The sequence below is a fragment of the Lepidothrix coronata genome, unplaced genomic scaffold (genome assembly GCF_001604755.1).
Source record: "Lepidothrix coronata isolate B3197 unplaced genomic scaffold, Lepidothrix_coronata-1.0 Scaffold56, whole genome shotgun sequence".
Lineage (NCBI taxonomy): Eukaryota > Metazoa > Chordata > Aves > Passeriformes > Pipridae > Lepidothrix > Lepidothrix coronata.
The window spans coordinates 1,882,753-1,908,931 of NW_016690236.1; the positions used below are offsets into that span (position 1 = coordinate 1,882,753).

The 26,179-nt window shown below is 37.8% G+C and overlaps 1 protein-coding gene across 2 annotated transcripts in view; it reads left to right on the forward strand.

Annotated features, from left to right (window-relative positions):
- The window catches only part of GALNTL6 (polypeptide N-acetylgalactosaminyltransferase-like 6), a 466,714-nt gene that overhangs the window by 390,072 nt on the left and 50,463 nt on the right, over window positions 1-26,179 (forward strand). For both annotated transcript variants that reach the window (XM_017816559.1, XM_017816561.1), the window contains one exon: window positions 22,314-22,431. In XM_017816559.1, coding sequence (XP_017672048.1) covers window positions 22,314-22,431 — 118 coding nt within the window. The remainder of the gene's footprint in view (window positions 1-22,313; window positions 22,432-26,179) is intronic.

A 26,179-nucleotide genomic window follows, 5' to 3' on the forward strand; every position in this document is an offset into this window, starting at 1 on the left:
CAGCCAAAAATGCAGCATGTACCACACTGTGGCCCTTGAAAATTTGTCAGATTTGGACACCTTGCTTCCAGCCAAGCAAACCTTTTTAAAGTGGTACAGAAGAATTGCTCCACATCCTGTAAATGGCATCAGATTTATAGCACAATGGCAGCTGGCTCTTCAGGTCCCTTTCCAGCCCTGAGATCAAGATCTAGGATCTCATGGGTACATGTTCCAATCTGATACAGTTATGCATAAAGCCCTTTTTAAAACTCCAGGGAATAGAACTGCTGAATTGCACCATGCAGATTTTTAATGCAGCACTGAAATGAATCAGATGCAGGACAATGTTTGCAGATAATCTCAAGACAATTTCCATTTTGGTGTCGGATTATAGGCTATTAGCACTTTTGCATCTCTGACAGCAATTACATGTCTTCCATATTTCTGCAGTTGTTAACCCTGGCAGTTTATCTGTGAATCAGATCTTTTATCTGAGACTTGAGTGAGAAGAGTGAATGCATATTTTTTTTTTACAATCTTAGGAGAGTTCAGTATAGGCATTGACATGATGAGGACCTTAGAAGTAAGACATGAGAGATCACATTCTGAATTATCCCCAGACAAACTAGCGCCTGCTTTCTTTTCATGTAAGCAACCAAAATATCATTATTCTAGCTGGAAGACAACTTTTGTCAAGAGGCAAGGTAAATGCCTCCTGCAACCTGTGAGGTGAAAATTATGATAAACACTCGGAATTTTGCTATGTTTGTTTATTTATAAAATGCTATGCATATCTTTTGAGAAACAAGGAACAAATGAGGCTTAAAACAGTTGACATTAGCTCTTCCATAAACTGCCAAGACAGTGTCCTTTGTTAGGGAACACGATTCATGTATCAGCTTTTCTCATTTCTAAATATACCTCTTTTGTTTTCGTCAAAACAGCAGAGAAATACCTCTTCAAGTGAATTATTTGGAAAATCAACCCTTCTGATATTTTCTGTTGTTAAGGTGGTGTATCAGTGGTATTTTCAGTGCTGGAAAGTCACTGTAGGCATGAAATTTCACAAGTCCATTTGCCCCCTACAGAGAATGAGATGCCTGCAAGGAGAGAGGAGACTCCACTCCCTCCACTCTCCTAGTTCTTCAGCAGAAAGTTTAGCTAATGCCGCAGAAATTCCCTGGCTTTTCTGTGCTAGGGCAAATAACCACTCTGTTTTCCCATGAGTGCAAATGACCTGTGGACATGCGGTGAATTAGGAGTGGAAGAGTTGGTGATAAGCCAGGAGGAGCACAGTGGGAGAACAGTAACATTTTTGCCTTTCAAAGCACTGCAGACATGCGAAGGACCTCTCAGAGTACCTGAGGAAAGGGTAAATAACGGGAAGAAAGTAGTTTGGAGCAATTTTTTCAGACCATTGTCTGGGGAGCACTGGGTACTGGTTTTGAAGAGACTCCAAAGGCTATGAAGGAGAGCAAACTGTCAGCCCATAGGAAAAGTTTCAAGTCTCCAGCATTCTGCTTTGCAGTAGGTTTTAATGCCTAGCCCATCATGTAGTTATTTTTTTGACAGAATGACAGTTTAAACAGCAAAACTGTTCAAAGCACAATCTTTGTTCCTGGTTTGTTCAAAGGTCATTCAGAGAAGACGAATAGTCCTTTGTTAGTTGTATATATATATAATTAGTTGATACATCTAATTCATATGGGCCCTGTTATTTCGGGGTGTTTTCATTTGACCTTAAACCAAACAGCATAACCAAAACAAAGATGTTGTTATAAATGTTCAACTATATTGCCTTAATTTTTACACTTTATCTTATATTGCTACTTTTGTTTGCATTTCCATTTCTGCTACAGATAGGGATATTATTATTCTATAGCAGAGTGATGTTAAGAGACATGATTGTCTGTTTTGTATATCACAAGATATTATTGCTATTGCAACCAATTTCCAGTATGAGTTCCTGTAATGGTAATTTAATAGATTCATAAATTTTTAATGCCAAAACAGAGTATTGTGACTGTCTCAATGGAAGTAGTAATACTTTGTATATGTACTGAAAGGTAATACCATGCTCATAATTTCTGTAGGCATGAAAGGACTCAAAACTTGTCAAAATGTGAGTAGTGGATACGTGAAACTATACTTTTTTTTGATGTGGTGTAGCAAGATACTGATCAAGCTTTTTAAAAATACTTGATTTTACATATTCATGTATTAGAAATTATGGAGTTTGATCACCTATTTAGCTTTTTGCCTTATTACGTTCATTAATACTTTGTTGGATACGAAAGTTCCCTAAGCTCTGCAGGCACTGCTGACCATAGGCTGTAAGAATGTCTGTGGCAAGGAAGGCTGGTAGATGGGCTTTAACTGCAGACAGATTTCATCTGTCTCATCTAATGCTTATTAAGAAATCTAACCTCGGATAAATTGTATTATACAAACCTTCAATTGCATCAAGGACTGCCAAGTATCTGTTTTCTCCTTTTCTTGGACTTACATCTCCACCTACTGGATGATATGGCAAAGTCCCATCAAAACGTTAGTTTAAATGAAGAGCAAGTAGTGTTTTGCCTGTAAAAGCTTTTCTTATGATATTAAAATAATGTATAGCCACGATTTTCAGGAGAGGTTTGTTCAAAGTTGTTTGGCCACATATGTAATGAAGCCACTGATTTCAAACTCACTGACATATGCATATTAGCCTAGGTCTTAATATAGAAAGTACAAAAAAAATTTTAAATCAGAAAAAAGTACCTATCTAAAGCCACCTATGGAGCCTTTCAGTGGGAATGCATGAGCACATCCAATAGCCAAGTACACAGCAGACCTATAGAAAGTTATTCCTGTGCAACTCAAAGATGAATAGTGTGACAGGAATGATGTCAGTAGAGAAATACTTTTTTAAAAGAGAAACTGAAAAATGTGTTGTAGCAAAGAACTCAGATGACCTGTCAGATGATTATCAGTTTTAGTGCTGCATCCAGAATGCAAAAAAAGGGGAAAGAAAAAAAATCCCAATGTCGGTTTAGAAGTTAGCAAAGAGAAAAGGCTGAATTTTGGTAACAAAAAGTTCAAAGTGAACTGAATTTCTTTCAGAATAATATCATCCATTGGTAGCAGTAGAAGAAGAGAAAAGCTGTTTGTAGAAGCTGATGATCATAGATAAGGATGACTCTCCAGTGTGAAAACAGCTGTGAAAAGGGCAAATGCAATCCTGAAACTTATTTTGCCTATAGCCTTTGGCCCTGATTACAGAATATTTCAAGATCCCAGCTGCCCTCTTCTCCTTTTCCTCACAAGTCAGGATATCATCTCCTCTCATTCTCACATGGATTCTGTCATGCTTCTGTTGTCTTTAAGACACTACAACTTTTTCCTCATATCCCGAGGGAGAAGGGGAGAACATTAAACAGGCATAAAATTAGAGAACAGTGTTCTTTCATACCTTAATTTTCTCCAAAGATTTTGCTTTCTCATTCTTTATGATGGGGAATTCACCTGTTAGAGATGATGTCACATCCTGTCTACCTGCACCTTAAAGTCTTTTGTCTGGCATTTCTACTTAATTAGCAAGTTGCTAGCTTCAGAAGGCTTCCTACTAAAGACACATTGGTAAAATCTTAACTATTGTGAGGAATATAAAGTACACAATCTCCCTAGTAGTCATATAAAGAATAAATACAGTACAGTGCCTGGTGAAACTAGAAATCTACTGCTTGGGCTGAGTAATAGTAACTCTCTCCCATTCACACATACGCAGAGTTAGTTTTACAGGGGTCAGTTTAGATTAGATACCACATCAGATGCATATACAAAAAAATCGTATGAGCCACTTAGAATTAAATACCTTTTTCTGCAGAGGTTTGTGTTAAGCAGTGCTAGAATTCAGATGCTAAATGTTGTAGGTTTCTTCTGAATTATTTTTTTGTCTGAGCAATTCCTTCAAATAGTTGCAAAAATAACACAAACTAGGATCATGCACTGATCGGAAAAGCAACTATTACCCAGCTGGAACAGGATTTTTCCAAAAATGTGGAACTGAAAGAAGTTTGAAAGGTACTTTGCTATGTATCTGTAAACAATAGGTACAAGCAGAAACATAAATTACCTAATGAGACAATCACTGTAGTTTTTAAGATAGCTGATTTTTGAACGGTTTCATTTGATGCAAATAGGGAAAGTTAATTATAAAACTTAATTAAGTGAATTTGTGAATTTCTGCATGTTGTGACATTCTGGACATAATAGAGAATCCAGAATACCCCAAGATTGGAACCGAAGCAGAATAATGTGGAGTTCAACCCATAAAACTGTAACACCAACAGGACTAGAGAGCTTCCTGCAATTTGACAGCAGCAGAGATGATGCTTCAGATCTCTGAAAATGCTGGTCTTTCTGGAAATTAATTGAACACACCTAAACAGTCGGGTTGTTTAAAAATATTTGATCTGTCAAATAATTCCTGGTCTGTTGCTAAAGAGAGATCACATCCTGTTTCAATCTTCACTTCATTGGCCTTCTTCAGCCTCTTCTCATAAAATAGCAGCTCCATATTCCTCTGGTTGTTCTGGCACAGCTCTAAGTTTATTTTCATTTCTCTGTTTTTGAAAAACGCAGGCCGGATTTGTATGCAGCATTATACTGCATGCAGTCCTCAGGAGTTGACCTATATCTGCTGGAACGATCTCTACTCATAGATCTTAAAGTTGTCTTTGCCCTTTCCAAGGCTTATCTGTTACTTGTTTCTTCCATTCCTGAGCAATCTGACCTTGCATATCTCAGATCCTTGGGACAGCTGTTCTTGCAAATGTTCAATTGATCCAGTTGTGGCTCTCATAAGGTAGTCTTTTTTATTGCTGGATGTCACTGCTAATGCATATGTGTCTTGCAGCTATCTGCATTTGAATTTGCAAAGAATTTTTCAGCCATCCAATTTTCTATGTAGTCTTTCTCATACTAAACTTAAAACACTCTGGTGCTGAAGTGTTAAGACAGAAGCATCCACAGAGGACTGCTGAGGCCAGATTTTGCCACAACATATTAGGCTTTCTTCCCCCATTTTCTCCAGCTGTTACCCTTCTTTATAATTTATCTAATTTCAATTAACTAGTTTATTATTTCTTTGGCAGAAATAATAATAATAAAAAAATCTAACATTTCCTAAAATATTTTTTTAAATTTAGTTATCATGTTTTAATTTAAGGAAATAACACAAAAATAAATGTCACCAATACTTAATGTCAACTTGAATCCCTTTTGCTTGGTCTTCAGTTGATGCATACGTACCTTTATTATCTTTAAAACATGTGGAAAACATATTTCAGCTTTCTGTGTACAGGCCTTATTGGAAAGCGAATGGACAGCAGTATATTCACACAAGCAAGGAGAAAGAGCACTACCATACCAGTTGATTCAGTTGACTGGTCACAATAAATACAGCTCAGAATGTGGAACTTTTGATCCATGCAGATGAATTTCAAAATATTATTAATGAAATAATTTTGAGTCACAGCTATGCTCAGAGAAAAGTGCATGCAAGTATTTTATAAGATTTAAAAAAGAAACTGATTTCAACAAGGAAAATGTTTTGAATTTGAGATTTCTGAGTGCAAATGTCAGTGTTATGGAAAATAAATGAAAAAAACCAGAAATGCCAGCATAAAGCCAAGTGTTTTGTTAGAATTGTTAGGTTTTCTCATTATCAGAAGTAAGCTTGATCACTGAGTAGAACATCCTGGAGGACAGGCTTAAAGCCAAATTAGCCATCCATCCATGTTAGTTACCTGCAGGAGTGATGTCAGAGTTGGCTCCAGGGACACTCCAGCTGGTGTTCTCCAAGCGAAATACTGAATGTCATCAGTCTGAGTGCACCTCGCGGACACACTTTCCTGTCCTGAAGGTAGGGTCAACACGCTCTGATAACAACAAGCAGAGGAAGTGAGCCAGGGAAAAGATGTTTGAGACGAAGGTTGTGATGTCTGTGGCTTCCCAAGGTTCTTCCAAAATTGGAGTGATTGTGTGATTCTCATGTCAAGCACCCAGAAACCTGCAGATCTGTGGCATCATTGCTGGTGCAAATGATCCTACTGGGTACAGCATAACTGAAAAGGGTGGGCATATTCTTCTGGGTCTCAGAAGCAGCTTAAAATTCAGAATGCTCCCAGGAGTGCTCTACTGGGTACAACAACTGCTGTGTTTTGCAAATCTGATCTAGAGTGAGAAGGAGGAGGATTTGTGTGGTGTGCAAGATTATGTATGCCTACTATGAAATTTTGGACAGGCAAGAGACAGGTTTATTGACTGACTCTGGATGAGGGAAGAAGGGAAAAGAAAAAGATGATGGTAGGTATTATAGAATACTTAATCTGTGTTTAAACCACAAAATTTAGGGCTGATTATGGTGGTGCTCGGTTGACGGTTGGACTAGATGATCTTGGAGATCTCTTCTAAATTTGTTGATTCTGTGATTCTGTAAGCATAAAGAAGTGAATAAGGCTGTCTTTGATCGCGGATCAAAAATTTGTAAAAAATACTAAATAATCCACTTTAAGTTATCTTAAATATAATAAAAAATATTAATATGGGCTTTTCAGGAACTGAACCTGTCATAAAACTTTAATTACCTTCTTTGACAGGGGATGTGGTGCCATGAGACACAGGGAGAAAATGAGCTCTCTGCCGCTGGATTGCGGAGACAGTGCTCTTGCTGTGGAACAGTCTGTCACACTGGTGACTTGGTGCTGCCTCTTTTGCTTTACAATACCCACCTCCAGGAGCCATGTAAACTCAAAAAACCCCTTCATGCTGAGGAAGAAAATGTTTAGTTTTCTACCATTTGAGTGAATTCAGCAGTTTGAGGAGCATAAAGCTGCTGTTCCATGGGGATCAAACCACACACCTGCAAGCTATAGCAGGGAGGATTCGAGGAGTGAGCAGAGGATGGGTTCTCTCCCTTTGGTAGCAGAATGACATTAGATCTGTTAAGCCATATGAGGAACTTGGTTACTTAAAGAATAGGGAGGCAGCGAATGGGATCTTCCTTCTAAGGCTTTTGGTGTTGCCATAGTTACTTTCTCATAAGGTTTATAGAGTGTGGATACATCTTTATTTTTCATCAGATGACCACATGACAAGTTGAAAAGAAATTGTTTTCAAAGAGTAGCTGTGAATGGTTTGAGGTTAAACTTTGAAATACTGATGCAGGTCCTTGAGGCAAATGTCTCTGCAGAACCCCACATCCTAGTTCTGTTCAGTGTCTTCATTAATTGTCTGAGCAATCAATTTTTTAAAAACAAGTAAGCTGGCATTAGCAGGGGCTTACAGGTCTTTGAGAAGAGAGAGTCAAAATGGTCCTGGCAAATTGAAGAAATAATTAGAAAAAAATAATGTGAAATTCGGCATTAAAAAGCAAAGAGCGCCACAGCTGAGGAGAAATTTAAAGCATAAGTGCAAATAGCTAGTTAATCAGCACTGTGACAGGAAAGTTCCATTTTCATTGTGTGATGTGTTAACATCCATAAAAGTTGCAGGTAAATATTCCAGTTCATATATCTGTGAAATCACAGGTGCATTGCTGTGTCCAGATTTGACCACCATACCTGGGAACCATGGAATAGTCGCTTGGAGACTCTAGATGAACTTCAGAACAGAGAGGAGTGAGAGACAGAACATTGTATCTGTCTTCTGATATGAAAAAAAGTCATTAAAAAGAGGATAGTTTTGAGTTGTTCCCATGGAGACTGGGGCAGGTTTTCACAGTGGTATCATTGTTCCCCCATTGTTTATTTACTGAAGTTTGCATCAGGCGAGAGGCAGTGTGTGACATGGAGAAGACAGTGTGGTGGTTCATTAGCCCTCAATGTTGTATGAAACTTCAGTGGCAGTGGTACTTGTGCACAACTAATTGTTTTGCTACGCAAATTGCTTTTCCACAGACAAAGAAACAGTGCTTAGTGATTTGTTGAACTCTCCAACTCAGTCAGGAGACTTAATTTAGTAACTGAGATGTAGGGAGGAGTGTTCTTAATTCACTGATGTACTTAATTTATGTATTTGTCTCCTAGGAGGGAATTATAACATAATAATTAAACCTTTTGTGATCAAGTCAGTTTGCAAGGCTACAACAACAGAGAATGTTTAACTTGAAAAAGTTTTAAGATTTTTATTACTGTAAAGTAATTAAAGGAAAAAATCAAATAATACTTGAAGTTAACATTAGGGGAATGTGTGAAATCATATTTCAAAGGATTTTTTTTAGTGTAGCTTCCTGCATAATAGCCCTGAAAACATTCTATTTGGTATTATAGATCAGTATAGAAAAGGCCCAGCTAGAGTGGTTTAGTGACTGAGGAAAGCCTTCCTCATGTATCAGTTTCTGAACAAATATGGTTTTTTGCAAAAACTGATATTTCAAAGGATTATTTACATCAGTAGACAAGCCATGCATTTGCTGAAAATAGATTATTTCTGTGTTTTGCTACTTACTGCAATAGATCATATGCTGACTTCTTATTAGAAAATATATTTAAAAGACCTTACATTAAAATCCATCTAGAGTATAAATTAGCTGTGCTGCATCGATAAACCATAGCTGGAAAACTAAACTCAAAACCTTTCATGCAAGAAAAAAAAATGTTCTATATTCCTTCCTCTGAAACAGGAGCTTTTTATTACATACATTATTTGTCAAGAATATGATACATATTTCTTTCTGCATACTTGGCTGTTGGCTTTTGTCTTGATAATGAAATACATACACACAAGCTCTGAATGTATCTTGACAGTGGAGTGAACTTCATTATTCCACAGAGATGTGAAGATCTATTGTGAGAATACTGGCTTGGTTGCATAGTGTTCATCATGTGGATGCCATTGCTCATGGCAATAGGAGTTTGTGGAGGATGACATTATTCATTTGGAGTTTTGCCTGGCACCCATCTTTATTATTAGCACGCAGAAAATAATGTGGTGATATTGAAGAACTACCAGGATTGCATACATGGATCTTTTGCTCACATCCACTGTGTACTTTCAGAGTTGTTCAAGTGACCGAAATAAAAACAGGAAGATTCGTTTCTTAATTTTCTTCTTAGTCATGACTTCAGATGACACTTGTCTGTAAGGAGAGTCTGTGTCCTATAGCAGTTGTCTTTAAAAGCTGAGCCCCAAACAGATGGTGCATCTCTTGCATCAGTTGATCTCTGACTTAATGAATCCCACAGGAAGTGAAATCAAGTCTCAAGGTGAATCTCTCGCCTGGGGTGCAGGAAGAGGAAGGTTGCTTTCTGTATTGCTTCTGCACGGGGAGTTGAAGTATGCTGAGTTTTCTTCTTGGAAAACACAGGTGTATGAATCACTCCCAGATTAATGGGAAGGTATTGGTACAGACAGGCTGATGTATGGAGGAAGAAAACCACTAACACAGCATGCTGTGTCAGATTTGCTTGAAGCTGTTCTCCCTGCTCTGGAAAGAGAAGCAATGAAGACAAAATGCTGACCTCTGGGAAGCTCATTCTTCTTTTAAGAAAATGTACTTAGTCTTTCTTTCTTGCCATTACTCTCTGTCAAGAAATCGTATCTTCCAGGTAGAGCAGGTTTTGGCCTCCAGGAATAGTTGCACTTGCAAGTAATGGAAAGATGTTGTCAGGAATCCAGTTCACCTGACCTCAAAACACAGTTTAGTTGTGACTGTATCGCTTTTCTGCCTCCATTGAGAGATTAAGCCTCATCACTAAACAGCAAACTCAGTTATGAATGGGGTTCTTTTAGCAGTACTTGAAAGCAGATTTTTTTCCCTTTGGCTTGTTTGCTTTCCCACTCACTCCTAATAATAATTGTTAATGGAATAGCATCTTATGTAATTACAGTTGAAGCATGGTTCTGCTTTTAAAGTATAGTTATGAAGAGAAAATATTTGTAGTGTTCTGTTTTGTTTTATTTTTATTTATAAGCATAGCATTTAGAAGAATAGCATCCTGTGTATAGCTGGATAAGGAAAGCTTTAAAAGCAATTCTGTCAATGCTAATAATTTCAATCTTTGGCCTGCAGTTCTGCATTTTATAATGTACTTATTTGTGTTGTGCAATTTGTATTTAATTGCATGTCTCAAGAAGGCTCATGCATAACATTCTTCCGTTAAATCTTTCATTAATTTTTTTTTCTTGCCAGCAGAATATGGCTGAATGCTACAGCAACTGCTTTACAACTGTAACTCTTCTCCCTTATTACTGGTTATGACAGCTGACAATTTACTGTGTGTATTAAGTTAGGTTCTGTGTTGTTGTGTAGCTGAAATTTTTAGCAAAATATTTTCACAAACATAGAACTGACCTAATTACTGTTTTTCTCTACAGTTTCTATGGACTCTCTTCAGCTAGCTGGAGATAAATGGTTTGAAAATGTATTCTCAAGCAAAGTATTCAGATTTATTAGCTTGTGGGTTATGGCATCATAGCTCTCATTTCTGTTTAGCTGGTAGTGAGGAATTATTTTTACTTACGAAAGCAAGGGAAGAACTGCCCTAAGTGGCAGGAGTGAAACCTGCTGGTGAGATCCATGCTCCCCAGCTCACACCAGCCGCAGAGAGAAGCATCCCCTGAGAATTCTCCCCTTTCGGGGGAGTTGGCAAAGCTACCCAAGTGGAGAGTTGGGGAACGAGCTAGAACAGGGTCACAGCCAAGTATTCAGGGGACTCAGATCAAGAGATCAAAAAGAAAGGAGGTTGTAGTGACAATGTAGACACAAGCAGTCCTCTCCTCAGAGGATTTCTGTCCTTTGGAAGCATACAGGTTTTATTCAGTTAGCATAATCCATGCTGACCCTGGCCACCAGATAACAGATTATAATGTCAAAGATTAAGGGTAGGTTACTTTATCACAAACAGAGGTGATGTAAGTACCTGCAGAGATAAAGTGATGTCCCATGGCGGGAAGTTTTTATGCAGGTGGAGCAGTTTGACTCCTTTGGGGAAACAGGTGATTTAAGGCGTGAAGCCCATTGATGTGCGGACACCAAGCTGGGGTAACAGCAGCACCTCAACCTCTCACTGAGATTCAGTTCACACTCCCAAGGACAGCCTCCATGTTTGAGGCCAAGAAGCTGGGGAAAACTGGAAACATCTCGATGTGGACTCAGGGCCTTAGAGCAGACACTGAGAGTCCTCTTTGAATCTGCATTTGAAGTATTTCTCAGAGGAGCTAAGAAATCCATTGAATCAGAAGCACTGAGCAGTCTTTGTGTAGTTTGTAAAATGATAACAGTATTACCAATTCCCTCCAATGAATATCATCTACTTAATGAGACTATCTGTCAGTAACCATCTACATGATATAGAGCCCATTTGTTTGTGGTGGTGAATATGGCCATGATGGAGGAGATCAAATGAAACGACAGTTTCAGTGGGGCCAGTAGGTGCCATTTCTAACAAAGATTATTCTGATTGTTTGTTATTAAGGATTTGCTTTTTTCTTGTGGATTTTTTTGTTTTGTTTTTTGGTGGGTTTGGTGGTTGGTTTTTTGTAACCTTTTAACAATAAAGCCTTTATAGGTCAGTTACAAGAGTCCTTATTACTGTTCAGTTTACCTTCCAGCCAGTTCAGGATTTGAAACACCATTTTTTGTGCTTTCTAATGTAATTATGAAGTGATAAGACTATCACTAGCAAATTTCTGTAAATGATTCAGGGACTACTGATTGCCCCAGATTTCTCCAACTCTTTAGATTTTTTCCATGTAGTATTAGTCTAGATAAATGGAAAAGAATAATTTTTCCTAAAAGCAAATTCAGACAGGAGTCTTGGCATTTGAGTTAATTCAGTTGCAGTGTGTATATGTTATTTTTTTCAGTTGTCAATTTTTTCTTGCAGTATTTTCATTATAGTTACATATAGGTTAGGGTGACCCCTCCTGATCCATGTGCTGTTGCGTGGCGGGCAGTAGGACGATGCTGGCACAGGAGTAGCTGGGCTGTGTGAGTCTCTGGATCTAGGAGGAAAAAAGCATGCAAGGCAGCTGCAGTCTCTGTTGGTGAGTCACCCAAAAGCCAGCTGTGTACCCAGTCCAGCCCTGATCTCGCATCAGTCAGGATTACTTCTGGGATCTCCCCTTATCCTGCTTTTGATCTACTCCCAAAGGTCCCCTTCTGCATGCTATTCTCAGAAATGTATCTTGTACATCTTCCAGCTAGATAAAACTTTTAGTGTTAAACTCCCAGGGTGAGGGCGGTTGGCTATCTCACTGGTGGAGATACTCTTCTGTGTGTGAGCACTTACACTACATAGGGATTCTTGTTTCCAACTCTGAGACCGGTATGGTTTGCTCAGCAGAGTTTCCACTATGGCCTGTGCAAATTAACAGAACTTTATGCCAAATTCATTATCCTTATTTGCCTTCAAGGTCAGGTCCAGAGTTCACATACACAGCTTAATTTCACTGCAAAGGATAATGAACCAGGAAGGTTCATTTCTCTGGTTTTCCACAGCCTTGCCTGTCCAACAACATCACATTAAAAGCAGATGTTGTTATGGGACAATCTAGTGCTCAAACTCATCAGCTTTCAACTGCTTTATCCTTCACTGAGAAGTACTTTCCAGTGTTTTTTCTGTCAGTTCCATTTTTGGAAAACTGCTTTCACTGCTTCAAAGTTTTTACAAGAAAATATTGTGCCTCTGGTGCAGACTAGGAGAAATCTAATTTTGTTGTAGTAAAGTGCCTGCCTCCCCATTACCCTCCATAATGTGGTAACACAGCAAATTAGAGAGCTTTAATAAATGGCAATGATGCATCTAGAAGTACATTTCCAGAATACCTTTGGTTGCATATTTGCCTCTTCAGGCATAATTTTTTTTGCCTTCTTAAAACTTAGTGCCGATGTCCTTGAAATCTTTGACCACTGGCAAATGGATGACCTCCTTTTTGTAATAATGGTTAAGATACTCAGGCTTCAGTCTCCCTCTCTGTCATCATGGAATCAATTCAGGCTTCTGCATTAATCCTCAAGGACAGACATAAATGAAACATTAAATTACCTTTTGTCCCCATTTCCTGCCTGCATTTGAAGCAGTGTGCACGCATGAGGGTAGAGTGGGGACAGTTGCTGACAGTACTACTGAAGAACTGATCAAAGGAATAACATTCATCCACATCATCAGCTCCATGGCAGATCACAGCCATATCATTAACTGTGTGTCTCATCCACTTAGCCTGGTGTGAGAGCTCTGTCTCCTTGAGTCAGAGTCGCCAGGGGCAGTTGTGGGACCCTGAAAAGAAGCCAATTCCATCAACTTGCTAGGCAGCAATATTTTTAGAGACTTTGCTAAAAAATAAGGAGCAGGTTATTGTAACTATACTTCCACTTATTTAAAATCTTTCCAACTCAGAAATGTTCTGGAAATGGCCTTCACTAACGATTTAGTCTGATCTGGTGCGTGAACAGAGACATGAACAAAAAAGAAAACCCACTGAAACACCAGGTGCCATTTCCTTGCAGTGCTTCGATACTAACTCTTCTCATTTGCCGACCTAAATCATTCAGTGTTGCACAAACAAAGCTTCAGCCTGAAATACTGCAGGAAATCAAGAGCAAGCAAAGGCTTCTCTTTTGTGTGGAGTTTATGGTGGTGATTGTAATTCAGCTGCCTTTTTGGTCTTTTTTCAAAGTTCTCAGCTGTTGGAAATATGCACGTTGTGCTATACAGTAGCACGATGTGCTACTATATAGCTACTGCTATACAGTAGATTTATGAGAATGACCTCTTTTCCTCACCTGCAATTTATAAAAAGACCCAAGCTGCAGTTTTGCACTTCCTGTGGAGTTCATATGGCACGGGAAACAACACAGGCCCAATGGACACAGCCCCACTGGTCCTACCCACAGACACTGCAGGGAGCAGTGCTGCCAGAGCACACTGTGGTTGTGCTACCTTGGTCTGCTTGTGAGCTCATGCTGGAGGGTGTGAGCAGTGCAGAAAAGGCTGTTCCTGCAGCACTTTTTAATCCACAGTTGTGATGTCACTTTTACACGTTATGTACAAAGCTATTTTGGGAGGGCTCTGATGTCTTTAAATCTACTTTAATCTGCAATAAGTAGTTTTAGAGTTCTAGGAACCACAGAGTTATAGTAATCTAAATAATTTATTCAGAATTACCTGTAACTTTTGATAGCAGACTGCTAAGTGGTTGAATTTGTAATCATTATTCATCTAGGAATCTCTCTTGGAAGGACAAAGTCTGAATTAAAGGACTATTTTGGAAATAAGAAGCTATGGTTGGACCATTGGTTATGTTTCAAAGGAATCATTTATTATCTTTAATGAAATTGAAAATTTCTCCTTGAATTTAAACTTTGCTTATGATGCTATACTAGGCTTAAGTAAATCAATAAAGATAGTTCTCTGGTTTACACCTCTCCATCTAAAGAGGGAAGAAAATGTTGGATAGTAATTCTGTTCATCTCCTGCCCCCGTATGTTCTGAAAGAACTTCCTTGAAGATAGTGATGGGATTTGATGAACTGTTATCTATTCAGAGAACCATAGAATAGGCTGAGTTGGAAGGGACCCATTAGGAACATCAAGTTCCAGCTCCTGGCCCTGCACAAAACATCCCAAGAATCACACCATGTGCCTGACAGCATTGTCCAAAGGCTTCTTGAACTCAGACATGCTTGGTACTGTGACCACTACCCTAGGGAGCCTGTTCCAGTGCTCGATCACCCTCTGGGTGAAAAACTTTTTCCTGATATCTAAAGTAAACCTCACCTGACACAGCTTCATCCCGATTCCCTAACGCTTGGGAGGTTGTGATAGAGTTACTGTGCAACTGGGATGGATAATCTAAAGATATGCATCTGACCTTGTTCCTTGTTTGAAAACAGAAGATTAATCTCAAATGACATGTCCATTTACCTAAGTGTTATTTTCCATTGACATGGATTTCCTTCTTAGCTTGAACAGATTTTTCCTGTTTAAAAGTAGGATGTACACTCAGGTTACAGTATTGGCATTGTCTTAAAATTTCAGCTTCATGTTTCATAATAACCCAGAGGGAAAAGATGATTATAGAAAGTTTATTGTGCCTTCATAGTCAAAATAATTGGATTTTCACAAGAACCAGAAGCAGAGTGACTTCTGTGCAAAATACTACTTGTCTGTTTGAATCTTGACCTTGGTTAGAATCTAGACAAGTTGAGATACACTATATATATCCTTTTTAAAATAAAAAGAAAAATTATTTTTTGTGTTTAGTTTTGGATGGGCTTCAACAAAAGCCAGGAAGGCTAAAGTAAGTTCCTGTTCTAGGGACAGTTGGTAGTATTTTGCCTCCAATCGATCTTTATTTCTACATTTAATTTTCAAAGATTACATTTTCAAGGAACAATCCTGAATGCAAATAATACCCATCAATATGGAAAGGAACTGAAATGACAGAGTTGTTTCAAATTGTGTTTTCTCCAGCAGTTCTTACTTCCTACTAATAGGCTGAAGGTTTTTTTGCTGCTGTTGAATTCCATATGTGCAAGATCCATCTCTCATGAAATGAATATGGCTCAGCTGAAGTGCTGCTCTTACCTCTGCTTTCTTGCTTTTACAGCACCCAAGCCTCAATCTTGTGAGACTGCTCATGTGTTGGATTTTTCTCTTTAGTATGACATGCAGCTGTCCTTTTGTTTTTTACTTTAACTTGCTGAACACCTTTGCATGCAGGGCATTTCCAGAAGCTTTCATTTACTTTTTGCTTCAGGATGCTCATTTCTGCTGACCCACACCCTTAGTTTGAGTGCTGTAGATCTCCTCTAACAGTAATTCAGATAGATTTCCCTTGCCTTATGAGTGGTAATTATGAGAAAGGGAAACTTTATCTTCAGAGTCTTCCATCTCTACCCAACTCACCTCTTCTACAGCTTCTTTAATTTTCTAAATATGAGAGGAAAGGCTAAATGGGCCTCGGAATCATCACCCACATAAGGGCTCATCACTCTTTTACAATACAGTTTTTTCAGTGAAGTTTATCGATGTGGTAAGAAAAATAAGCATATATGATGAAATCACAGTGGAAACTTTTATAAACTGAACATCAGTTGCTTTTAGAGCTTTCTTTGTGGCTGACTCTCCACAGCTTTCTGACTCACCGTTTGAAGAAAGAGGTTTTATCTTAATATTTCACAAACAAAAGTCTAGTTTAAAGATGAAATGTGATTATAGAGAGACTTGGGAGTTAATTTTAAATAATACAACTTGGCTGCTACATGTTTCAGCATAATGATAATTTGAACTGGTAGTTTACAAAAAAACTAAACCCGATGCTTTTTTCTTTCTCTTTCATACTTGTAAGAATATTTAGTTTAATGCAAAAAAATTGCACTTTTAAGCTTCAAGTGAGTGAGATGTGTATAGTCCCATTTACACAAGTTTCACATAATGAAACTAACTGGTCATAATCTCTAAAAAATTCATTACATAAGAATAGAATTACTTATCAAAACTTTCTGAACTCTGCTGGTCAGGAAAAATGAAGTCTCGTTGCAGTTTTAGTAGAGGGACTGTTGACTATGCAGAGATGCAGGCTACAAAAGTAAAAATAGGTTGGCTTTGCTCTGCATCCTACATAATAGTGCTTTCTGCACTGGGAAGTAATGGAGAGTCAGGAAAAGCTTGTGTGACTTTGTCACAGCCTGTCACAAGCAGCTGCGATCACTAGTGGGTACCGCTGGGTACATACCCACTCTTCTGCCACATTAGCATTTCACGTTTGAATTGTCCAGGAAAGATTTTGGTTAAAGTTAAAACACAGTAGAACTCTGCTAAATCTGAATGCAACTCTGCTCCATGAAAAGGAATTATTTTGTTGTCAACATAGAATAAAATTAGAATGGAACTGCTTAAAAAGCAAGACATTTATTATTGCAAAGTTAGTCATCTTATGCTATCTTAAGTGTGAGTGGTCTCTTAGACTTCTGAATTTGATTTTGGGAAAAAAAAATCAGGAGAACATTTAGCAGGAGTGAAATTTTAGTGCTGTGCCTCTTAAAGGACTGACAGTTCACAGTTTAATTGTCCAGATACCACTGAGTAGAAAAGTATGAAACATACATGCATATACACAGGTATTTATTGTAGGTAAGATGAAGACAGTGTGAAACTGTGTTAAATTTGTCAATGTATGACTAATTTTGCAAACAACTCATTAGAAAAATATTATGAAGGAAAATTAAAATAAGAACATCCTAACTGCTTAAGAATGACAGTAAAATTATACAGTGGTTTAATAAGAGAATACAGATTACTGAAACCAACTGGATATGCAGAAGGAGTCTGCACAGTGGGATACAGCTCTACAAATTTGAATTTGTGTGAGAGTGGGTTCAGTTTGCTTCATGAAAATTTCTGGTGTCCATTACTATAAATAGTCGGGACTTCAGAGTTACAGACATTAACTGGAGAAACATCAGCTGGCAATTTACAGTGTACTGTGGTGACAACTCTGAATGTACAGTGAACGAACTGGGTGGAGGCAGTTATGGGGAGCAAACCAGCTTTAAGATAGGCCTTTTTCTTACATATAGGCCTTTTCCTTACATGGTTGATCTGATGTATATTGTGAGATGCTGCTTCTAAACTCTAGAGAGATAATGATGATCAGGAATGCAGTGGTTTCAAAACCTGTGTGACTGTTTGGTACGGACAGGGGCACAAATTCATGTAGAGTAAACATTGTTCAGAAAACTGGATACTTGAGGAAAAAAAGAAAGAGTAACTTCCATAGGCTAATGTCACAAGTTTTACTTTCTAAGTCTTGGTGGTTTTATAAACATGGAGATGACTCATGTTGTTAGAATAGATAAAAGATAAATGTCTTACAGAAATATTAAATGTAAAATAGTCCATACATTTTAATTATATTTGATTAGACAATTAAGTATATAAAATATTCCACTTTGTTTTTACTTCTTGAGAAATTCAATAAGTCTTATCCATATTCATTCCATCTACATCACCATCTTTTTTTGTGCACAGTATAGAATCTGTCTTTATCTTTAGCTAGAGCAATGTGTAAGTTCACATTTTTGTCATTTATTTTATTAATATATATCACTTTCTTGCCATTTGATTAACTCATCTTAATTTCAGTTTGTTTAATTTCTGCATTCACTTCTTTCGAGTGGACAAGTCTGTCTCTTACATTAACCCCACACAGATTTCAATTTTTGGTTTTATTAGAACTTTTATTATCTAGGATTAGTATCAGTTTCTGCTGTTTGCTATCAGGAATCGCTGCAGAGAGCACCTGGAGCAGTCACCAGTGAAACAAGGTGACTTGAATTTATGCCCTCTCCTGAGGTGCCTTCATATGGTATCACTAGGGTGAAGGAACACTCTTCTTGTTTAACAAGACCTTGAAATTCATTTTAAAAAGTGCGGAAGCCTAGCTCAAAGCTGCATTCAGGAGGTCACAAGTCATTTCTGTGACTGCTGCTGTGCCAGCAGCAACATGGCCCCCTTCCTCCTTGTCCATTACATCCCTGTCTCCACAAGGTCAACAGGATCTGGTCCTGATTCCTGTTGTGGGCTATTTGCCTCAGTATTTACACAACATGTCAGTGGGTTTGGCACTGCAGGTCAGTTTGTCCAATGTATCCTGCATGAGGTGGACTCCTCTTTCCAGCATTCATCCTTTTCTGTTTAGTAGTTCAATACAGAGCCTTTAGTCAGTCTGGATGATACAGAGAGAGGCATAGTGCAATATGCCATTCAGTGTATACAATTATAATGGCCAAATTTCAGCCAAGTTTCAAGTGATCTGTACCTACTGCACATGTTCCTACTGCACAAATGCTTTCCCATTTTCATTTCCCTCATTTTCTTTCCATGTGCTGTCAAAGTTTCTCTTCCCTTCTCACAAATCCTTTAGCTTCACTGTATATATCACTCTTGCAGTGATTCCAAAACCTGCTATGCAGTTCACTTGTTTGCAATATACCACAGTTGTTTCTAATGCAAGTAACTTCACACTCCTTTTAAATCCATGTCATTTTTCTCTTACCTTGAAAATTCATAGATTATCTCTTTCCTGCCTCTCCATTTAAATTGCAAGCAGTTATAAAATTCTTTGCTGGCTACAGTTTGAGCTACTGCTACACTTCTTTTAGTGCACTTTTTTAATTTGTTTCTGAGCTATCTTTTCACATTAAGCATTTGCCTGCCTTTTTCTCAGTCTATCTTTTTTTGCAAAACAATTTTCTTGGCCTTTTTTTTTTCTTTTTGGCACTCTCACTAAATCAAACTCGTTTTCTGTCTCAGCTCAGCAGTCTTTGACCGCTTGGGACATTTTTGGATCAACTAGCTTTTACTTCCGATATTGTTCTTTTAGGTATCGTCAGTGAGTCTGTGCAGTAGTTCTCATGTGGAAGGTTTTTCCAACTATTTTTTAAGTTTAGCAACCTTCCAGCTTCCCTGATGTTTGGGGAGTCTTTGTCCTTCTAAGTTTTAGACTATAAGCATTTTATAGCTTCCCACTGTAATTACATAATATTATGCTACTGTAGCTCAGGTTCGATTATTTAAGCACCTGAGTTGGACATTTCACGGAAAAATTACTTCTACAAACATAGCTTGACATTTCTATACAGAAGCCATTAAATAAGAGATTAATTCCTTTCCTTTGGGCTCAGTGCAGTTCATTTATCTATGTAAGTGATCCTATTAACTACATAAAGACTTTTTATATAAATCATGATTGCAAGACTGGACTCATCTTCATATTTTGGAGATAATTTAAGGCCTGTTCAGCAGTAGCTGCTTGTGGCATGGAATGCAATACGCATACTGTGCCAACCAGTCACTTTCACACAGCTTATTACTCATCCCATTCCGATGAAAACCAAAGGGCCATCCTGGTTTTCCTCTCCATCGCTATTCCTGCAAAACAACAAATGTCAGATCATCTTGTGGAATATGAATTAATAGGGCAATTACATTCGATTTCTTCTTTTTTTTTTTTTATTAAGGAAGTGGAAAAACTATGAGTTTGCTACTGTTCCAGTCATTGGGTAGTTTTGTTAGTTGTAATAAATGTTTTGAACTTTCACATCTAATTAACAAGGGGTTTCTTTATTCATTATTTATCACTGGAAAGATCTGTAGATTCAAATATAATTTGTAAGTGTTTGCCAATTATTTTGCAATTTTAAGTCTGATTTCTTTTATCTTCCATCTGATTCACCTGCATGGATTACCTTTTTTATAGGCTATTCACTACGTTAAGAGAAATGCTCAGGAAAGATATTGTATCTGTGAGAATTAGAGTAATCCTACATTTTCCCAGGGATTTCTGGGACTACATTTCTGCTGCCAGTAGCAATTTAGTTATAAGCATTCTCCATGCAAGTCCATCTTTATAAAACTACATTGTGTTTTGATTATTTAGAACCTGAAGTCACAAAGGACATTGTTGTAATTAGATTTACTTCGGTAGAAATTGAAAATGTATTGTAGTAGTCAGAATCCCCAGGGGAAGGTTTCTAATAAAATCTCCATTGAATGTATTCATATATGGAAATACAGTCAATATTTGAGATATGAAATGTCAGTAAAAGTAAAAAAGTATTAGCATTCAGTGTATGTGACAAACTGGCAAAGCCTTGCCAGTCTGAATATTTTTTTCACAAAGCTTTGTTTCACAAAGCTTCTATGTGCTTTTAAAAATATAATCTCTTAAGGAAAATGCAATTAGTCTGTTAGAGCTCCCTAGTCCTGAAAATGGGAAGTATAATATTTTTTTTATTTTTTTTTAAACTACCTCATAGATGTGAAAGGAAAAATATCCATGATGTTTCTCTTTACTGTGAATGCAAATGAGAAGATCATTTTTTATCATTCAGGCATGAGGATTCACTGGTCTCCTAACGGTAGCAGAGACTACTCAGCTGTCTGCTTGCTGTTTTATTGTCTCCACTGGCTTGGATAAAAGACAGTAACATAAAAAAGTGTTCAGGCAGAGATAATATGGCAGAATGTTCCATTAACATGATGTCCTCTTAATAAACTTGTAACTTATGCATGGATTCCTGAAATACCTACGAGTGCTGAGTTCACTGCCAAATCTTAAATCAGTGGCAAAGGGGGAAGTTTTTATTTTCCAGTCAGGTCTTCAGGGATGATACCATCTGCTTCCATAGCCCCAAACAAATGACCAATAGTAATTCAAAACAAAAATGCCCCATGATGGAATAATTTTCCCTTGGGACTTCAGTGTTAGAAGGCACATGGCATAGGATCCAGTTTCATGTCTATTCTCTGGTAAGGAAGCATTGCCTGGAAGCTATCCAGGTCTCCATGTACTGTCTTTTCTCCCTCTGATCAGCCATCAGCATGAATGTGTTCCTTCTAGCCTCTTGCTCTAAAACTCATAAGGCTGCATTGATTGAATTGCATAGTTGGCTTGGACTCTCTTCAGCCTGCTGTTTCCCTCCTGTTCAGTGTAGATTCCTTTGTATTCCCCTCCCACCACAATTTCAAGAAATCAGTGAGCAACATTTGAATCCTGAGAGCTATTGGTGTATTTACTGCATTAGAAACATGAGTTTCTTGGTAATGAAAAAAAAAGAGAAAATGCTTATTTTCCAGTACAAAATTCCTGCTTATAAATTTACAGTGCACTTTTCATCAATATTTTCTGACACTAACTTTAAATATCTCATTTGTTTTCTCTATTGTCTGTGAAAGACTGAGTTAAAGTAAATTCCATGTGTTTATTCATGGAATAAATGGAAACATGGGAAACATAGCAAATTATTTGCCTATAAGTTAAATTACCACTGTGAGACACACATGAGGAGTTTTAAATGCTTAGAAAAGCAGATGTTTAACTCCCAACTGCTGCTCTGTAGCCATGTTCTGTCATGTTTCTGCCTTTCTCTCACCAGCACCTATGAGACTGAAATGAATTGAAAACTTTTGCTACCCTTCAGATGCAAGTTACTTCTCATGGAGTACTGAGATCATTAAGTATTTTGGCAGGTTTTCAGAGTCCCTTTCTTTCTCTGTTACATGGGTTTATTTAGTAATGAACAGAACTTTTTTTTTTTAAAAATACAAGGAGTTTGTGCATGACTGTCTATCACGCTCAAGATCTATCATATTGCCTATTTCTCATCTAGAGACCATTCTGGGGTGAATAGAGATAAATGTTGTTTGGTTACACTACTGTTTGTCTATGCCTGCCATAGCTCCACAGTTCAAAAACTTTCACTCAAACACACACAGAGGCACATGCACACGTGGTCCAAACATCATCATTATTGCTTGTGTTGCTTTATTCATCCTTCAGGTCTCCTGTAATGGCTGGAGGTCTATTTGCTGTTAATCGGAAATGGTTCTGGGAGCTGGGAGGCTATGATCCAGGATTAGAAATATGGGGAGGAGAGCAATATGAAATCTCCTTTAAGGTAAGTCATCAAGTCACCTTACAGAATACTTCATTTCTGATGTTATAATGATGCTTTTATTCATACTGGCTTTGTCTTTTAACTAAAATTAATTTAATACAATGCTTTTTTTTGTTAGAAACTCCCAATAGTTTCACAAAGAATTATGCCATAAACATATGCTCCAGAAGCCATACAAAAATCACACTGAGTGCAATTCTCTCCAAAAATGTGGTAGTTTGCCACCATCAAAGTCCTACCTTGTTCCTTTCATCAAGTCTTCTCCACTTACCTTCCCTCAGGTGCTGTGTTTACTTTATGCTCAAGCATTGAGCATAAATAAGCCAAGAGAGAACTATTACAGCAAAAAAGAAAAGGACATAATTTTCTGCCCAAATCAACAAGTTTAATCATCTCTGGGGATAGGGTCCCATGGAGTCAGCTCAGGGAAATGTATGGAAATGGAAAGAGAAAGTCATAGGAAGAAAGACCCCTTTCAGTAGCAGTGGATCACTAGAGCAGCTCAGCTGCTGTGAGCTGTTAGCTGCAGGCCAAATGTTCAAGAGCAGATTTTTTTTAATTGCATTTAAATTATTATAATGACACATGGGGAATTGTCAAGTGCTCAGGTTAAGTACAACAAGCCATAGTATACCCTCATATCCTCTATGTAGACATGTGTATTCAAATCAGTTACATCTCAAAAGTCTTGTTACTTTCTGCATGTCAAACAGGCATTTGTATTAGTTTGATGAGGACTAACATGTCTAGTTTTGAAAACTGAGTTAATTTTGTTCCAGTATACCCAAAGACACAAGCACTTTGCCTCACAGTCTCTACATGCAAAGTTTTCCAATGATTTGATAGAATTTCATGACATAGATGAACTGAGTCAAACGTGTTTGAATATAGCTTGGAACTGAAATTAGAATTCAAATTTACCTTCAGGTGCTTCCAGATTCTGGCAGTTTAAAGCTCTGTAAATAAATTCAGTGTGTCAGCCGTGACACTAATATCATACATCTTGCTGAATCTGAGTTTCAACAGCAATTAAAACAACAGTGCTGAGGCAAACCATACAGGGTGAGCCAACACTGGGCTTCCAGGCTGCCTTTACAGGAGTTACCAAGAACAGCAAAATGTTTTGCATTAACTAGCTTACTCTCATATTTCTCCAAATCATTTTTATACCTCAGCAAAATAAAACAAGAAGGCAGGGAAAACCCAATAGCTAGACCATATATTTAGAATATATTGATTTACCTTCTGTCTGTTTAGATTGTTTCAGAGGCAAATGTAAGTAGTTACCTGTAGCTGTCATAATGGTCTCTGAACCCATGATTTTATTATCCTATTTCAAATACTCCTTTTATTTATCATCACAAAGAATATACTTGTAATACTCTCCAGACTTTGTATAGAAACCATGGTAACACAACTGGAAATTGAGATACCAGATTGTCCCAGTGTGTTTTGTTCAACTGACAAATTTTTTTGGAGGCAGCTGTGTCACATTTGGTCTCATTTCAGTCATATCTCTGGATCCATCTCATCAATATAATAATGACATTAGGATCCCTGTCCTTTCTTACTAGTGTTAAAAGAAAAAAAATAGTCTTTAATGATGATTGCCAAATAGGAGTAACTTCCCATTGGAAGAATTTAATAGATGTAAGTTTTAAAAAGACTGCTGTTTTTCTCCTAAAAAAAGGGAGAAAAATCATGGAGGTGGAAGGGAGAAACAGAAAGGACTGGGGTTTATTATGTCAGAATCACCACTGTCACCTTGGGAAAGGTTTCTGCTTCAACAGTTTTTACTGTAGCTATAGATTCAGTCATCCTAAAACATATTTGACTGAGGACAAGTTAGCTAGACAGTTCAATTTACCAAATTTATTCGCAAAACTTGGTAAGGTGGTGGACTTGCAAACTGTTACCAAGTCAGTGAAAAAGCCAAACAACCTTACTGGTTCAATTTTTGTGGCTACTTGAGTGAATCTGAAACTACAATTTACTTTTTCTTAGAGTCTTCCATCTATGGCCTGTGGAATTGTTGTAGGATGAGTGTCATGTGTCGATGCCATGTCTTACATTAATTTGCCTGGCAAATAATTATTTCGAGTATCCTGCCACAAGAACATCTCTAACCACCAGATAGTTAGCTATTTTCACACATTTCTTCTTTGATTCAACTAATTCTTAAGTATTTTGTAAAAATATGATTGGTTTTCATTAAGAAATTGCAAAGAGAAGCTGATTCAAAATGTCCCACAATTGTGTGAAGTTCGCATATAGAGGACTGTTTCAGACTGATCTTTAATCTCAGAGATAGACACAGTGTTCCTTTTACATTCTTCATATGTCTTGTTTTTAACTGTGAGATTCATTTGCGCAAGAGCTGCGTTATAAGAGTAAATCAGTAAACAGTATATCTGCTATAAATGGAGACTGTGCTGATGACATGACCTTCCTCATGTCAGATGGAAGATTGTTGTGTTTAATTCAAATACAGTGATGCGGTTATGAAGGAATGAATGTCAGAGCAAAAGCTCTGTGCTTCCTGAAATGAAGTAGTGTGTGATTCATCTTGAACTGGTTGCTCTGCTCTGTGAGCTGGAGTGAGGAGTGTTTGCAAACCATTTCCCAGCCTCAGTGATGCATTTTAAATTCTGTGGATTGATGTACAACTGTAACCATTCTGTTTAACATTTTAACATTATGTCCAGGTACTATAGAATCCAGGTAGGCTGTAGCATGTTGTTAATTAGCACTGCCAATGTTTTGCTGCAAAGGAAGGCTTTCAGGTATGTTCAGGAAGATTTTTCACAAGTGTACGTGTCAAGTATCAAATATCAAGTTTATATGTTCAAATTCAGTGGTGGCAGACATAGAATAAGTTATTTGGAGAATTGCCCAAATGTTGGAATGAACTTGACTCCACAGAAACATTCATACATTATGCAGGAAAAAGATCACTTAACAATCAAGATCCTCTTAAAGAAAAGCATCTTCTCAACCAAGAGCCTCTGCATTTCTATACCAGAAACATTCACAGTCATCCCCACGAGTCAAGTTACAGGAGTGTTTGCTACGAAGCAAATGAGACACCATGAATGCAAAGTGTGGCCCATCATGGGGGGAGTGGAAGGCTTTTAGGCAAAGTTTATTAAAGAAGCCCTGCCATTGAGTCATGAGGTGCAGAAAGGATTCCCTTGCTTTCTAAACTCCTTCTCAGAGAGGAGCCTGGGTGCAGCTGGATCCAGTCTTAGCCTCAGATTTTATCAACAGTTTAAATTTAAGGAATTATAGATGTGCAAGCTCAAAGGAATTACTAATAGTAGCCATATTGCTTTACGAGTTCAACATGCTAAGACAGAGTTCAAGGACCAATTAAAAATTAGATTAGTAGGACAAGTGGAGGTTGAACCAGACTGAGGAAAGGTACTCAGGGCTGGGAAGCTTGGAGGGAAAGTATCCATTTTGATTTTTGTCTCCAGCTGTTTCACTAGGTATGACCTGATGTGACAGACACCAAACTTCTTTTTATGGGAGGGAGGTTGCATTATCTCATTGTACATTCAATAACTTTCTCCAAAATACAGTGTGCTTTGTAATGTTTCCGTGATGTTTGGAATTGTGCCACAGCAGAAAAAGGAGCCTCCTCAAACTTCAGGCATGTCTATTCCAGGTGCTGAGTGGTCAGGAACACACAGAGGCAGGTAAAAAAAAGAGTCGCTGTTTAAAAATTTGCTTGACCTTTATTTCCACA